The 15,576-nt window shown below is 40.5% G+C and overlaps 1 protein-coding gene and 1 pseudogene across 1 annotated transcript; both read right to left on the bottom strand.

Annotated features, from left to right (window-relative positions):
- The window catches only part of LOC133242652 (beta-galactoside alpha-2,6-sialyltransferase 1-like), a 68,754-nt pseudogene extending 57,727 nt beyond the window's left edge, over nt 1–11,027 (bottom strand).
- A 3,338-nt stretch (nt 11,028–14,365) lies between these two features.
- On the bottom strand, nt 14,366–15,340 carry LOC133242860 (ferritin heavy chain-like). Its single transcript, XM_061409087.1, has one exon. It carries the CDS (start codon nt 15,195–15,197, stop codon nt 14,541–14,543), a length of 657 nt encoding a protein of 218 aa, XP_061265071.1. The 5' UTR covers nt 15,198–15,340; the 3' UTR covers nt 14,366–14,540.
- Between the last annotated feature and the right edge of the window lie 236 nt (nt 15,341–15,576).

Raw genomic sequence — 15,576 nt, 5'->3', positions numbered from 1 at the left:
CTCCTCTGTCCATGGAATTTCCCAGATAAGAATACTGGAGTGGGTTGCCATTTCCTTCTTTAGGGGATCTCCCCGACCTAGGAATCGAATCCAGGTCTCCTGTGTCTCCTGCAGTGGCAGACGGGTTCTTTACCACTAGCGCTACCTGGGAAGCCCCAATTAACTATATAGTGACAAGTTATTCTTGCATGTCTTTGTCTCATGGGTGTCAGTTCACATTCTCCAGGGTCATTATTTTTCTGTAGATGTTTACAAAATCATATGAAATTATTTTCGCCAACTGTATGCTGTATCGCTTTAAAATAATGAAAATTTTATTTTTGCATTTTCTTCTGTCCAGTAATGAAGTGGTACTTGTTTTTTATCTTAATGAAAACCAAAAAGTGTTTTCATTCTTGAAAGTGCCTGATTTTGCAGGGTGTGGCAGAAGATGGAATAATTGGAGGGCAAGTCAAGAAAAAAAAAAAAATGGGAGTTCAGTCATTACCTGGAACATACCAGGATGCTACTTAAGAAGAATTAAATAAATCTATGTGAGTTCCCTGGTGGCTCAGATGGTAAAGCATCTGCCTGCAATGCAGGAGACCTGGGTTTGATCCCTGGGTTGGGAAGATCCCTTGGAAGGAAATGGCCACCCACTCCAGTATTCTTGCCTGGAGAATTCCATGGACAGAAGAGCCTGGCGAACTCTAGTCCATGGGGTCATGAAGAGTAGAAAACGACTGAGCAACTAACACTTGCAAGTAAATTTACCTTCTTCTGGGTATTTCTTTCTATCATTTATTCAGTCAAATAGCCATTGTACATGGCTAAGCAGAAATGAAGAGAGGAGGACGTAAAAATAATCAGAATTTGGCTTTTAAATTTCAAATGTCTAAGATCAGAACAAGGTATAATGTATATTAAGAAATATATTCAGTATTAATGAGGAGTTATGTTAAGTAGAAAAAACATTCCCCAATTTGGTGAGAAAGGTGATAGTGTGAGTATGAAAAGTAAGAAAATTCTGCCAGGGCATAAGATTTAGGACAGAGGAGCCTGGCGGGATGCAGTCCATGGGGTCATAAAGAGTTGGGCATGACTGAGCAACTGAGCACACACACAACAGTAGAAAACATCAACAAAACTAAAAGCTGAATAAATTATCAGCAAACCACGATCAGCAGTTTGTTATTAAAATTACATGATCAGATCAGATCAGTCGCTCAGTTGTGTCCGACTCTTTGCGACCCCATGAATCGCAGCACACCAGGCCTCCCTGTCCATCACCAACTCCCAGGGTTCACTCAGATTCACGTCCATGGAGTCAGTGATGCCATCCAGCCATCTCATCCTCTGTCGTCCCCTTCTCCTCTTGCCCCCAATCCCTCCCAGCATCAGAGTCTTTTCCAGTGAGTCAACTCTTCGCATGAGGTGGCCAAAGTACTGGAGTTTCAGCTTTAGCATCATTCCTTCCAAAGAAATCCCAGGGCTGATCTCCTTCAGAATGGACTGGTTGCATCTCCTTGCAGTCCAAGGGACTCTCAAGAGTCTTCTCCAACACCACAGTTCAAAAGCATCAATTCTTCGGTGCTCAGCCTTCTTCACAGTCCAACTATCACATCCATACATGACCACAGGAAGAACCATAGCCTTGACTAGACGGACCTTTGTTGGCAAAGTAAAGTCTCTGCTTTTCAATATGCTATCTAGGTTGGTCATAACTTTCCTCCCAGGAGTAAGGGTCTTTTAATTTCATGGCTGCAGTCACCATCTGCAGTGATTTTGGAGCCCAGAAAAATAAAGTGAGCCACTGTTTCCACTGTTTCCCCATCTGTTTCCCATGAAGTGATGGGACCGGATGCCATGATCTTCGTTTTCTGAATGTTGAGCTTTAAGCCAACTTTTTCACTCTCCACTTTCACTTTCATCAAGAGGCTTTTGAGTTCCTCTTCACTTTCTGCCATAAGGGTGGTGTCATCTGCATTTCTGAGGTTATTGATATTGCTCCCAGCAATGCTTGTGTTTCTTCCAGTCCAGCGTTTCTCATAATGTACTCTGCATATAAGTTAAATAAACAGGGTGACAATATACAGCCCTGACGTACTCCTTTTCCTCTTTGGAACCAGTCTGTTGTTCCATGTCCAGTTCTAACTGTTGCTTCCTGACCTGCATACAGATTTCTCAAGAGGCAGATCAGATGGTCTGGTATTCCCATCTCTTTCAGAATTTTCCAGTTTATTGTGATCCACACAGTCAAAAGCTTTGGCATAGTCAATAAAGCAGAAATAGATGTTTTTCTGGAACTCTCTTGCTTTTTCCATGATCCAGCAGATGTTGACAGTTTGATCTCTGGTTCCTCTGCCTTTTCTAAAAGCAGCTTGAACATCAGGAAGTTCACAGTTCACGTATTGCTGAAGCCTGGCTTGGAGAATTTTGAGCATTACTTTACTAGCGTGTGAGATGAGTGCAATTGTGTTGTAGTTTGAGCATTCTTTGGCATTGCCTTTCTTTGGGATTGGAATGAAAACTGACCTCAACATTGTAAGAGTAATAATATATTAGATAATTTATTTAAGTAATTCTATAAAATAAATTAGAGAAATATTTCATTAACAGTAATTGTTGTATTATAGAAATAAAATGTAGTTGCAACTAATGATAACTGTTTTTGGCAAAGTCAACTTTCATATGTCTATCTACCAGACACCTATAATAAACACACACACACACACAAATATATATATATATATACACACACACACACACCATAAGATGCAAGAAAACTTAAGAATACTTAACTTCAAGGCAGGGGAAAAAAAAAACCTCTTATAAAAACAATGTTGTGCTCAAAATCCTACCCATTACAATAAAACAAGAGAAAAAATATGGATCATAAATGTAAAAGTTAGAGACAATTTATAAAAATAATACAACAGATTTCCCCCTCTATCTGCAAGTAGAGCGTTTCTGTGAAACATTTGGTAAACCAAAATGGCATAAAGTCAAGGATCAATTACCTTAGGACATTTCTTGCTGACGGATGCACAAAATAAACTGGGATAAAGCAGAGATGCTCACAGACAAAATTCATTGCCAGCATGGCTTAATGCTGAGAAGCTGAGTGTTGTTTCCAGGGAAGGAGCTTTTGGAGAGGATACTTTCTATGTTTGGGGTGTGCTCTGCCCCTTTAACAGCTCACTGTGAAACAGATGCAGAACACTATTTTCACCATTCACCTTTTTTCCTAAATGCAGAAATCCTTTCAAATTCCCTTCAGGTAGCAAAAATAAGTCATGTTAATAATGTAGGCCTTTTGTAAAAATGAAGTGGCATGAAAACAAACAGAGATAATTTCATATATGAAACAGTTCAGACAACTGACTAAACTTAGAACTAAAGGAAACTTTCACCATGGAACATGAATTTACACTGACAGCTATCCATAGTATTATGCTCTTTTACTGCCATTATCCTTAGTACACCACATGTAAGAATGGAGACGGAAACCTGTTGAATTGGCTTATATGATTGGTTTGTCAGTTGTATGTGGTTAAAAAACGAAATTTAATGATATTATGGGAACTTGTTCGAAGATAGTTGAGAAAGTCATTGAGATCTGACTTTTCTTTTTAGACTTAATGTTTAAACCTAAACGTACTAGATCATTGTCAACGACATTTCCAACTCTATGCTGTGCAGATGTAGCTTACATGTGATTTTCACTAAGAAAGTAAAGTTTAAATGTACAGACATCCTTCCTTGATTTGCTTTTAATATACTCGTCTCAAAGAGTCAGTTGAACATCTCTTAGAAAAAGCAAGCTTAGTTTCCTTAGTGGAATAAAGTATTCTGACTAATCAAAATAATGTGTTTCAGATCTTTTATTCAGATGAATATAGTTTAGTTAAAGGATGATAAGGAGAGATGAAACTATGTTCAATGCAAAGCAAAGCTAGCATTGGGACTTCTCCAATAGACCAGTGGTTAAGATTCTGAGCTTCCACTGCAGGGGGCCCAAGGAACTAAGATCTTTCAAGCCAAGTGGTATGGCCCAAAAAAAGCTAGCATCATTAGAGATGCTACTTCAAGAATAATGTGTAACCTTTATTTCCCTGTTCACACATAGTTATAACAATACATAGACATTGTTTTGAGTTGTTAATAGCATTCTATCAGTTCCAAAATGTATCATGTACTTTCTTGATTTAATATACACAAGAATAAAAAGATACCAAAGCAAAACTCATTTTTCATACAGAAATGAAAAGGAATGAACAAGCAGAGATAACTACATATGGTTTGCTCAACCCTGCTGCAATGAATTGTACCTCATTGAAAACATTTCTATTAGATTTTAAACCTGTTGATTGATGAGTTATTTTTAATATTCTTTCTGTTGGAGATGCACCGGGTATGCACACACAGAAAGCAATTCATTTCTCATACACAAAGCCACTTAAAGTTGAATAAAAACAAACAGCTTTCTAATCTCATGACATTTGGAAAACAGCATGTGGAAAAGAAATTAGAGTATGGATTTGGCAGTAAAATAAAATGGCATAATTAGATTCCCTCATCTATTCTTTCCCAGCTTGAGGAAGATCTAAACTAAGAAGGTGGTAAAGAAGGTAAAATGAGCCAATCATAAATAAAGCCATCTCTTTGAAAAATATTTCATTTTTAAATGTGCCAATGATTTTTATAATTTATATATTACTCCAGCACTTTTCTTTAACTTGTAATTTTTAAAAATTTGCCTTTGTGATCAGTTATCAATAGTGAACTAATCTCTTTCAATTTTTGATAATCAAGTCTACTCAAAGTGGCCTACTCAAAATTTCTAACTTGGGCTTTTGAAAGCTAGTGAGCTGTTACCACAAGTGCAATCCTGTCTCTTCCTTAATACAAGAGTCCCCAGCCTCTGGAATCTAATGCAAATGATCCGAGGTGGAGCTAACATAATCATAATAGAAATAAAATGCACAATAAATATAATGTACTTGAATCATCCTGAAACCATCCCCCTGCTCCCCCGGTCTGTGGAAAAATTACCTTCCACGAAACCAGTCCCTGGTGCCAAAAAGTCTGGAGACCACTGCCTTAATAGACTAGAAGTCTTCAATGCAACAGTGCTAATAATCAGATTTTGAAAGCAATTGTAACCCTCCAAGTCAAGCAGTGACTTACAGCAGTGATCCTACTTCAGTGTCAGTCAGTTCAGTCGTTCAGTTGTGTCCAACTCTTTGTGACCCCATGGACTGTAGCACGCCAGGCTTCCCTGTCCATCAGCAACTCCCCGAGCTTACTTAAACTCATGTCCATCGAGTCAGTGAAGCCATCCAACCATCTCATCCTCTGTCATCCCCTTCTCCTTCCACCTTCAATCTTTCCCAGCATCAGTGTCTTTTCCAATGAGTCATTTTTTCACGTCAGGTTGCCAAAGTATTGGAGTTTCAGCTTCAGCAGTGGTCCTTCCAATGAATATTCAGGACTGATTTCCTTTAGGATTGACTTGTTGGATCTCCTTGCAGCCCAAGGGACTCTCAAGAGTCTTTTCCAACACCACAGTTCAAAACCATCAATTCTTCAGCGCTTAACTTTCTTTATAGTCCAATTCTCACATCTATACATGACTACTGGAAAAACCATAGGTTCAACTAGATGGACCTTTGTTGGCAAAGTAATGTCTCTGCTTTTATAATATGCTGTCTAGATTGGTCATAGCTTTTCTTCCAAGGAGCAAGCGTGTTTTAATTTCATGGCTGCAGTCACCATCTGCAGTGATTTTGGAGCCCAAAAGAATAAAGTCTGTCACTGTTTTCATTGTTTCCTCATCTATTTGCCGTGAAGTGATGGGACCATATGCCATGATCTTAGTTTTCTGAATGTTGAGTTTTAAGCCAACTTTTTCACTCTCCTCTTTCACTCTCATCAAGAGGCTCTTTAGTTCTTCACTTTCTTCCATAAGGGTGGTGTCATCTGCATGAAAAGTGAAAGTGAAAGTCACTCAGTCCTGTCAGACTCTTTGCAACCCCAGGGACTATACAGTCCATGGAATTCTGCAGGCCAGAATCCTGGAGTGGGGAGTCTTTCCCTCCTCCAGGGGATCTGCCCAACCCAGGGATCAAACCCCGGTCTCCTACATCGCAGGCAGATTCTTTACCAACTGAGCTATCAGGGAGGCATATCAGTCATATGCATATCTGAGGTTATTGATACTTCTCTTGGCAATCTTGATTCTAGCTTGTGCTTCATCCAGCCCTGCATTTTGCATGATGTACTCTGCAAATACATTAAATAAGCAGGGTGACAATATACAGCCTTGATATACTCCTTTCCCAATTTGGAACCCGTCTGTTGTTTCATGTCCAGTTCTAACTGTTGCTTCTTGACCTGCATACAGATTTCTCAGGAGGCAGGTCAAGGGGTCTGGTATTCTCATCTCTTGAAGAATTGTCCACAGTTTGTTGTGATCCACACAGTCAAAAGCTTTGGCGTAGTTAGTAAAGCAGAAGTAGAGGTTTTTCTAGAACTCTCTTGCTTTTTTAATGATCCAGAGGATGTTGGCAATTTGATCTTTGGTTCCTCTGCCTTTTCTAAATCCAGCTTGAGCATCTGAAGGTTCGTGGTTCATGTACTGTTGAAGCCTGGCTTGGAGAATTTTGAGCATTAATGCATCAGTGAGTATACATTAATATATCATTTCTTGAGATTTCAGAAATAATAGCTTTATTTCCCTATAAACATAAAAGTAGTGAAGTCAACTTTTGTTTTGAATTGCTAAATTATTTCATCTCTACATATTTTGTAAAGTAATATTTACAAAGTAAATAGAAAGTAATTTTAAAAAGTAATATTTAGAAATAGATACTTAGGAACTACTTAAATGTGTTAGGTTAATTCTCTGTAAGTCCTAACTAAGTTCATGTGACCAGATGCATTTTTTTAATCAATCATCATTCAAAAGTGTTCCTTTTGATAGGATACTTAAATGAGACCCACTTTTTAAGCTGAGCCTTCCCTTGTGGCTCAGATGGTAAAGGATCTGCCTTCAGTGTAGGACACCCAGGTCCAATCCCTGAATCAGAAAGATCCCCTGGAGAAGGGAATGGCAATCCGCTCCAGTTCTCTTGCCAAGAGAATTCCATGGACAGTTGCAAAGAGTCAAACTCTGCTGAGTGACTGCACTTGCACTTTCTTTTGTAAGCTGACATTAAACTAATTTTTAACATTCTTTGAATAAAAACAGAGATTGATTAGATATTTCTTGCTATACCCAGAAAGTAAATGATTTCTATATTTAGTGTATTAACTTGGAAAGATTAAAAAAAAAAGAAAAAGCACATTGTCAGTTATTGCCGCCATCTAGTGCTGAATGCCTGTCAGAGCATGGGTGAAATGCTGTTGGAAATACAGAGGAAACAGAATACAGAGCCACCTAGTGATTATTGTAGCACTTCAAAGCAGACATATCCAGTAGGAGGGGTCAATTTTGCTTAGATGTTTCATAAATCTAAAATAGTTCCAGTTTTCAAATAGCATCAAATTTTATTTCATCCTATGGCTCTTGATCCTCTCTAAAACAAAGGTTAGTAAACCATGGCCTATGGGCCAAATTCTGCTTACCACCAATTTTTGTACAGCATATGAGTTAACAGTGGTTTTTACATGTTTGCATAGTTGGGAAAAAAAAAAAAAGAAAATTTTGTGACATGAAGATTTTGGTGTCCATAAAGTTTCATGGAAACATGACCATGCCTGTTTGTTTATATGTTGTGTGTGATTGCTTTAGAGCTGTGACAAAACAGCTGAGTAGTCAAAGCTGTATGTAGCACACAAAACCTAAAATATTTATTATTTGGCTCTTTACAGAAAAAAAAAAAAATTGTTGACCCCTTGCTCTAAAATAATGGGCTTCCCCGGTGGCTTAGTAGTAAAGAATCCACCTGCCAATGTGGGAGATTCCAGAGACACTGGTTAGATCCCTAGGTCAGGAATATCCCTTGGAGGAGAAAATGGAAACCCACTCCAGTATTCTTACCTGGAGAATCCCATGGACAGAGGATCTTGGTGGGCTACAGTCTGTAGGGTCCCAAACAATCTGACACACAACTTAATGACTAGACATTCTTTGGTATGCATATGTTCTAAAATATTTTGGATTTTGGAAAACAACCCAAGATAAAACAATACATTCATGTATTCTATTTAATATGTGCAATATATGTATTTATATGTCTCTGTATATCTATAGGCCTATTTCTAGTTTCTGTAATACATCTACATGTTGTGGTATTTATTCAGTTCCAATAAAACATGACTTTCCATAAATACAGGATACCATTCTTTTGCATAGTTTCACCCTCAGTGAGTCTAGGATACAGGCTTCCTGTTAAAGCTCCGCTATTTTTCCCTTTATCCCTTTGTTCATGGATGCTCCACACCTGCGCCTAAGGGCCCAGAGCCTGCAAAACATTCCTACTGCCCAGAGCCTTGCATCCTGCATGGTTCCAGGTGTTTCACACCATCTGGGTGATTTCTTTACAAAGGCCCTGCAGGGGTGAGGAATTGTAAATCACCACTTGGCTTTTCCAAAGGGTTTACAAAAGGTATGGAAATCCTATTAGCATTGCCTGAGAACTGGCCAGCCCCCATCTTTCCTGTCTGGAGATTTTGATAGCATAATGTCTCTATAAAATGGAAACAGGCCCAAAAGGAAGATAAAGATGCAATGGTAAAGGTTAGAAAATGCCAATAAAATTAGTCTAAGAAATATGCAGACATTATGGCTGCCTTTGACATGCAAAGAAGGAAGAATGGAAAATTTCAGGAAGGAGATGAATTAATGTAGCATTTGCTGCTCTGGACATTAGGCTCTTATGCTTGCAACAAAATGATTGTCAAACATACTTGAGATTTGTCTGGTACTTATCTTCTCAGACTTACCTGATTTCTAGAATTCATTTGTATTTGGTTTGTAAAGTATTGAGACATAGCAAAATACCTTTTAAGAGGCATTGCTTTTGCTGATAATCATTTAAGTTTTTATTCTTCCTTTTGTTTTACAACCTTAGTATCACTAATACCTGTGATTTGTGAGGATAATACAAAAAAATTTTTATGTACATAGAGTATCTTATGGAAATTTTGTCAGGGCCTCTGCTCTAACTTCTCTGGCCCAATGGAAGATAGTCTTCATCAATATTCCTGTCAGTACTGTCAACTGAAAAAAAAAAAAAAGCAGAATGTGAGAGTTGTGAGTTAAGTTTTATTTGGGGCCTAATGAGGTCTATGAAGGCACGAGGAAAAGGAGACGACAGAAGATGAGAGGGTTGGATGGCATCGTCGACTCAATGGACATGATTTTGCGTAAACTCTGGGAGTTGGAGAGGGTCAGGGAGGCCTGGCGTGCTGCAGTCCATGGGGTTGCAAAGTGTAGGACATGACTGAGCGACTGAACTGAACTGAACTGAACTGACGTCTATCACCCAGAAGACAGTGTCAACTAAGAAACGATGTACAACTTGAGAGTTAAGTTTTATTTGGGGCAAAATGAATTACACCTTCTAAGCCCCATGAGTGGGCTGTTGTCCTAACATTGGATATGAACAACACAAGTGCTAACAAAGCAAAAGACTACTGGCAAAGGGTGCCTAGGCTGAGAGCAGCAGGGTAAGGGAACCCAGAACTGCTTTGCCATGTGGCTCACAGTCTCAGGTTTTACAGTAATGATGTTAGCTTTCCGGGTTGTCTCTGGCCAGTCATCTTGCTGGATTCTAGTGTGAAGATTTCTGGGAGGTTGGCAGGACATATCATCTCCTCCTTCTTCCTTTTGGCCCCTCTAAAATTCTTCCAGGTTAGTGTTGCAAGACAAATTGTGGACTGGTGTCTCCTCCCTCCTTTTGGCTCCTCACACATTCTCCTTGGTAGTTTTCTACATGCTTTATCAGGACCCACTGTTGTGAGACAACTCAGGCAAGTGGTTATTATTTTGCCTGACCAAGAGGGGGCGATTTCAGTCAACCGTCTTGGGAATCAAATGATTCCCAAGGAACATACATAAGGATACAGAAATAAACAGGTCCTGTCAAACTGGAAAAAAAAATGAATGAGTTTGCTCAAATTCATGCCCCTTGAGTTGATGATGCCATCCACCCTTATCCTCTGTCATCCCTTCTCAACCTGCCTTCAATCTTTTCCAGCATTGGGGTCTTTTCCAGTGAGTCCGCTCTTTGCATCAGGTGGCCAAAGTATCAGAATTTCAGCTTTAGCAACAGTCCTTCCAGTGAAGTTTCAGGACTGATTTCCTATAGGATGGACTGGTTGGATCTCTTTGCTGTCCAAAGGACTCTCAAGAGTTTTCTCCAACAAAACATTCCGAAAGCATCAATTCTTTGGTGCTCAGGCTTCATTATGGTCCAACTGTTGCAGGAAGGGGGGCCCCTTCCAGGGCCTGAAACTGGGCTCTTGTCTAACACTCGGAAATGAATTGTCCGAGGAGACACATGTGCTGACAAAGCAAGAGATTTTATTGGGAAAGGGCACCCAGGTGGAGAGCAGTAGGGTAAGGGAACCCAGGAGAACTGCTCTGCTGCATGACTCACAGTCTCGGGTTTTATGGTGATGGGATTAGTTTCTGGGTGGTCTTTGGCCAATCATTCTAATTCACAGTCTTTCCTGGTGGCACACTGTTGGAGTTTTCCCTCCGGGACTTGGAAATGGCGAACCTGAAAGAACAACACTTGGACAGTCTCTGCAAGGACTGACAAGTTTATTTTTGCAGTCGAGCCTTTTTATAGGAACGAGGAACAAAGAGCTTAGAGCATACAGCCAGCAGAGCACGTACGAGGCTAAGACATAATCAGTAAAAGATACTTCAAGGAACAGTGCATTCTTAACGACCCATGTGTTTATTCATGACTCATTTTCTCAAGCAACGTCTTTAATGTTTAATTGTTAAATCTTGGCACCGAGCATAGCCAAAGGCAGAAAATGTTTTTCAGCTATCAGTACATAATGCCTGGGTACTTCTGGCCCTTCGCCATTTTCCCATGGACCTTCTCCTTCAAGGCTATTTTGCACTGTGCCTCCCAACACACATGCATCACTCAGCCAAGATGGATGCTAGTGAGAGGGATTCTGGGAAGTGGACAGACACCCGGTGTCTCCTTTCAACTTTTCCCAAACTCTTCCCATTGGTGGTGGCTTATTAGTCTTACTAGATGCAGACCTCCATTAACTGGAATTTAACATTTTTTGAAATATCTTTTTTTCCCTAAGGTTATCCTCATTTTTATCAAATATAATCCAATTAAGGGTGGTTTGTTTGCAAAATACGTCTGTTCTCACTAATTTTGGTCTGATGGTTTATATAACCATAATTGATTATAGACTTTTTATCTTGCTGAAACATTTATAGAGTCTCAGACTGAACTTTTAAAATAAAACAAGGCTGAGAAACTCACACCAAAGTCTTACACAGATTTTGCCTAACAAATCTAGGTGAATTCTTCCCTTTTTAAGGTCTCAAAAATTTCTTGAGATTTTTGTACCCATGAGATAACCTTCCTAACTCATTTGATAAACTTACTGGAAACCTAAGAATTTCCAATTTTTGAAGGAGTCAGATAGAGAGAAAATATAATTGTTTTGCTTATAATGTTTAATTTTACCAAAGTATTGTCATAATTAGTTTGAGAGGAAGGTTTTCCCTACTCCCTGAAAACCCGTAATTTTTCAGATAGAAACCATTTCATTCAGTCCTTTTGTTAACTTTTGTGAAGTCATCAGGTTTTCCATTAGAATACCAGGACATATCAGAATGTTAAGAACTCCATATAATTTCTAGGATATCTGTATTAGTAATTTTACCATACATTATAATATGAGCAGATTTATTACTCATTTGATAATGTTTTTCATGTAATTTAACCAACCAGATAAACACAGTTTAATATCTCTCTTTGGGATGTTTCAGGGGCCCTCTGAAGCACCCCAAAGTTAGCTAGAGGTCAAAAGAACTTCAAAAGAATTCTATTTAGGAAGTTTTATCAAAAAGATCAATTAAAAGGGTTTAGAACATTTGGTCAGATATAGTCAATGTTGATGGGTGTATCATTTAGCTTGTTGATATGGCACAATAGGCCTAAATACCAAGGCCCAAGGTCTACTGAAAGTCTGCTCCACCATCTTGGACCTAGTTGACTCTAACCACTTTTCTTATGGCTGTGTCCTTTCTAACAAAATCGATTTATCTAATTGTAATCCAACTTTAGAAAATCCTGATCATGCATAACTCTTTTTAGTATTTTTTTCATACCTTTTTCTTTCTTTTTTTTTTTTTTTTACTGAAAACATACTTCCTACTTTCCTTTAGCAATCAAGAACTAACTTTTATATTAGCATTTTCTAAATCAGTGAGCATAAATACCAGTGTTAATTTCTAAAACCCTTGCTTTCTTAGAACATTTTAGGATGGCATCAAACATTATTCATTTATAGTCCCAAATCTCTTTAGTTTCTCTGTAAAAGGAAATTAGTGTTTAGTAGTAAATGTTTCAAAATCTTATTTTATTTGGAAATGACCTAACTATTCAATAGACTTCCAACACTTAGCACACTTGGCACAACCCTTAGAAATTTAAGTTATGCCAATCTGGAGAGACTATTTTAGACAGATATTTCTAAAGAATAATTATTCTTAATAGAGTTTATATAAAAGCTCATATCTCATTTACATTTTTTAGAAGTTTCCTCACTTGAGGTAATTTCCTTGTTGACAAACTTGTAACAGATATAATATTTAACTTATATCAAACCTAGGTACAATGAAAATATTCTACTTAATGTTAATTACTCTAAGACATGTCTATATTAGATAGGTCAACAAACATTAATATCAGGTATTTAATACTGAATATTTCCCAGTTCACATGAACCTGGAATTTATTGTTTAATTTAGAATTATTTGATTTGTAAGCGCTTACCTTTTTTTAAGCCAAATAAATAGAGCCCATTTACAAATTAACCTCAAAAATATTACCCAGAGACAAAGACATACCAAGACATATTTAGACAGACACAGTGCAAGATCTAGCTTCATTTTCTAAGTTTAGTCATGAATTAGATATTACAATATAAAATTTACTAGTTTATTAAAAAAAAAGTTGAAATAAATAAAATTTTTAAAGTCTTTTTCCCTCAGTCTCAGGAGTTAGAGATGGTCTAGATAAGTGTTCCTGAGAGCCCTGGTCTCAAGGCACAGGTAAAGAAAATCAAGTTCTAACAAAATGGCGGCAGGTCTAAACCAAATGGTGGCCAGACAAAGCAAAATGGCCATCAAAGATCATAACACAGAACACAGTGTTAAAACACACACATATAAACCTGGCAGTCCTCATCAGACACTCCCTTAAATACAAGAATACAGTCTCTCAGAAAACCTCGTATAGAGACACAGAACTTCAGATCCAAGTACTAACATCAAAGATTTCAAAGCGAGGAAAGGAAGCCAGGTTGAAAGAAGAAGGGGCAGGAGGCGGGAGAAGGGGGTGAAAGGGGTGGCCTTACAGACGTCTCCTGCCACCTACAGATACCCAGGCATTATAGGACTTTACCCTGGGCCTCCAGAGAAGGGAGGACTGGAACTCGGCCCTACCAGAAATCAGAACCAGAATTCGAGTTCTCTGCCAAGAGGAGGTGATCAGTCTCCAATCCTCAGCTCAGGCTGAGGCCCTTCGACCAGATTCCTGTGTCCAGGACTGGGGGACTAGAAAAACGGGGAAGGATAGGAAGGGTTAAGGAGAGGAAAGAGAGAGGGAAGGGGAGAGAGGTCAATAGTTTCTTGTTGCTTACCGGTCAGGGCACTCTGGACAGTTGTCCACATCAGGAGGAGACCAGGGACAAAGGGTCCCAGTTGTGGCTGCTGGGTCTGGTCCATCAGCAGGCAAGCTGGCCCCTGAGTACCCCGAAGAGGGATTTGGCCAAGCTCACTTCTGGACCCCCCATCGTGCTACCCAGAATTAAGCAGTAACATTTCACATAAAGTGAAAACCCCCTTCATTTCAACCCTTGCCCAACCCCATCCCCTTCACTTTTTCCCCAGATAACCCCAATCATGATTTTCAGGCCATGTTTTGATACTTTAACTCTGCTCAGGCATCCACACTCACCAGGGCCCCAGACCACGCCCCACCCAACATTGTTTTACTAGGGGAGGATTGATTTTGTGTTTTCCATGGTCCCATGGAACACCTTCCCTCTCCATCAGTGGAGATCCTAAGCTGCATGTGGACAGGGCCTGGGTAGCTGGAGAGACTCTTGTACACCTGTTTGAAAGTTTAAAAGTGAGAGATTTGCACATACAAATTAGAGACGTTTATTTATGCATCAACTATTAACTTTATTTGAAGAACCAATAACTTTATGTGAAGAACTGCCAAAACTGCAAGAAAAAAACTTCAGTGAAGTTTTTCTGCAAGGGCAATACTGCAGACTTCATGGCAGGCAGGGTGACCTTGGGCAGTCACCCGGGACTCAGGGGAAAGTCCAGTCTAGGATCAGTCCTCCTTGTCGCCATCGCCCAAGGTGAGCTTGTCAGAGAAGTACCCTGCCAGGCTGCCTTCCGGGGACCCCACGTTGCTCAGCTTGCTGACATGGTCTCCCAGCTCCTTGATGAACTTGACCTGCTGGTCCAGGTAGCCGGTCTCTAGGAAGTCGCACAGATGGGCGTCGCTGCTGTCGGTGGCCAGCTTGTGCAGGTCGAGCAGGCTCTGGTTGACGCACTTCTCCAGGTGCAGGGTGTCTTGCATGGCCTGGAGTGCACTCTCCCACTGCTGGGTCTCGGGCTTTCTGATGTCGAGGAAGGAGACGCGGCCCCCACGCCGGTTCTGCAGGAACATCAGGCTCTCGGCTGTTTTGCTGTGCTCGTGAGAGCGGAGCAGGAAGAAGCGGTGGAAGTGCTTCAAGGCCACATCATCACGGTCGAGGTAGAAGGCCAGGGCCAGGCACTGGAAGGAGGCGTGGAACTCCAGGGCGGCGTGGCTGTTGAGCGCGGCCTCACACTCAAGGCGGTAGTTCTGACGAACCTGTGAGGGCGGTGTGGGCATCATGGCCGGCGGCTCCAAGGCCCAGGGAATGACGGCTCGGTCGGCGGGGGCGCGGGGCTGGCATCGGCGGGGGCGCGAGCGCCAGCGGCCTCCTCGGAGCCTTCCCATGGTGGACGATGTGGGTGGCCGGAGGCGGGCTCCAGGCCAGACGACAGGTGGCTGTGTGCGGGCTCTGGGATGGATGGGTAATGGCGTCCGTTGGGCCGGGTCAGTGCCTGAGCTTGAGATTGGTTAAGGAAGAGGTCACGTGGGTGGGCGGGATCCGTGGGCAGGCGGGGTCTATGGTCTTGACCCTCCTTCTTTCTGTGTGGTGACGTAATGTCTGTTGCGAGGGGACTGTAAGGCAATTTCAACAATCAGCTCCTGGGAAATAACCCAGAAAAACTCCACTCCTTATCTCTCTCCAGGTCCTTCTCACCTCTTTACTTTCTGATTCAAGTGAAATAGTCAGACTGCAGTGTGTAGAAGCTAGTCTCCTGAGGGGCTG

The sequence above is a fragment of the Bos javanicus genome, chromosome X, assembly GCF_032452875.1.
Source record: "Bos javanicus breed banteng chromosome X, ARS-OSU_banteng_1.0, whole genome shotgun sequence".
NCBI lineage: Eukaryota > Metazoa > Chordata > Mammalia > Artiodactyla > Bovidae > Bos > Bos javanicus.
This window is presented reverse-complemented; position numbering and strand designations above follow the sequence as displayed.

Excerpts from the sequence above, each read along its gene's own strand:
- LOC133242860 (XM_061409087.1), bottom strand. The coding sequence starts at position 15,197 with ATGGGAAGGCTCCGAGGAGGCCGCTGGCGCTCGCGCCCCCGCCGATGC.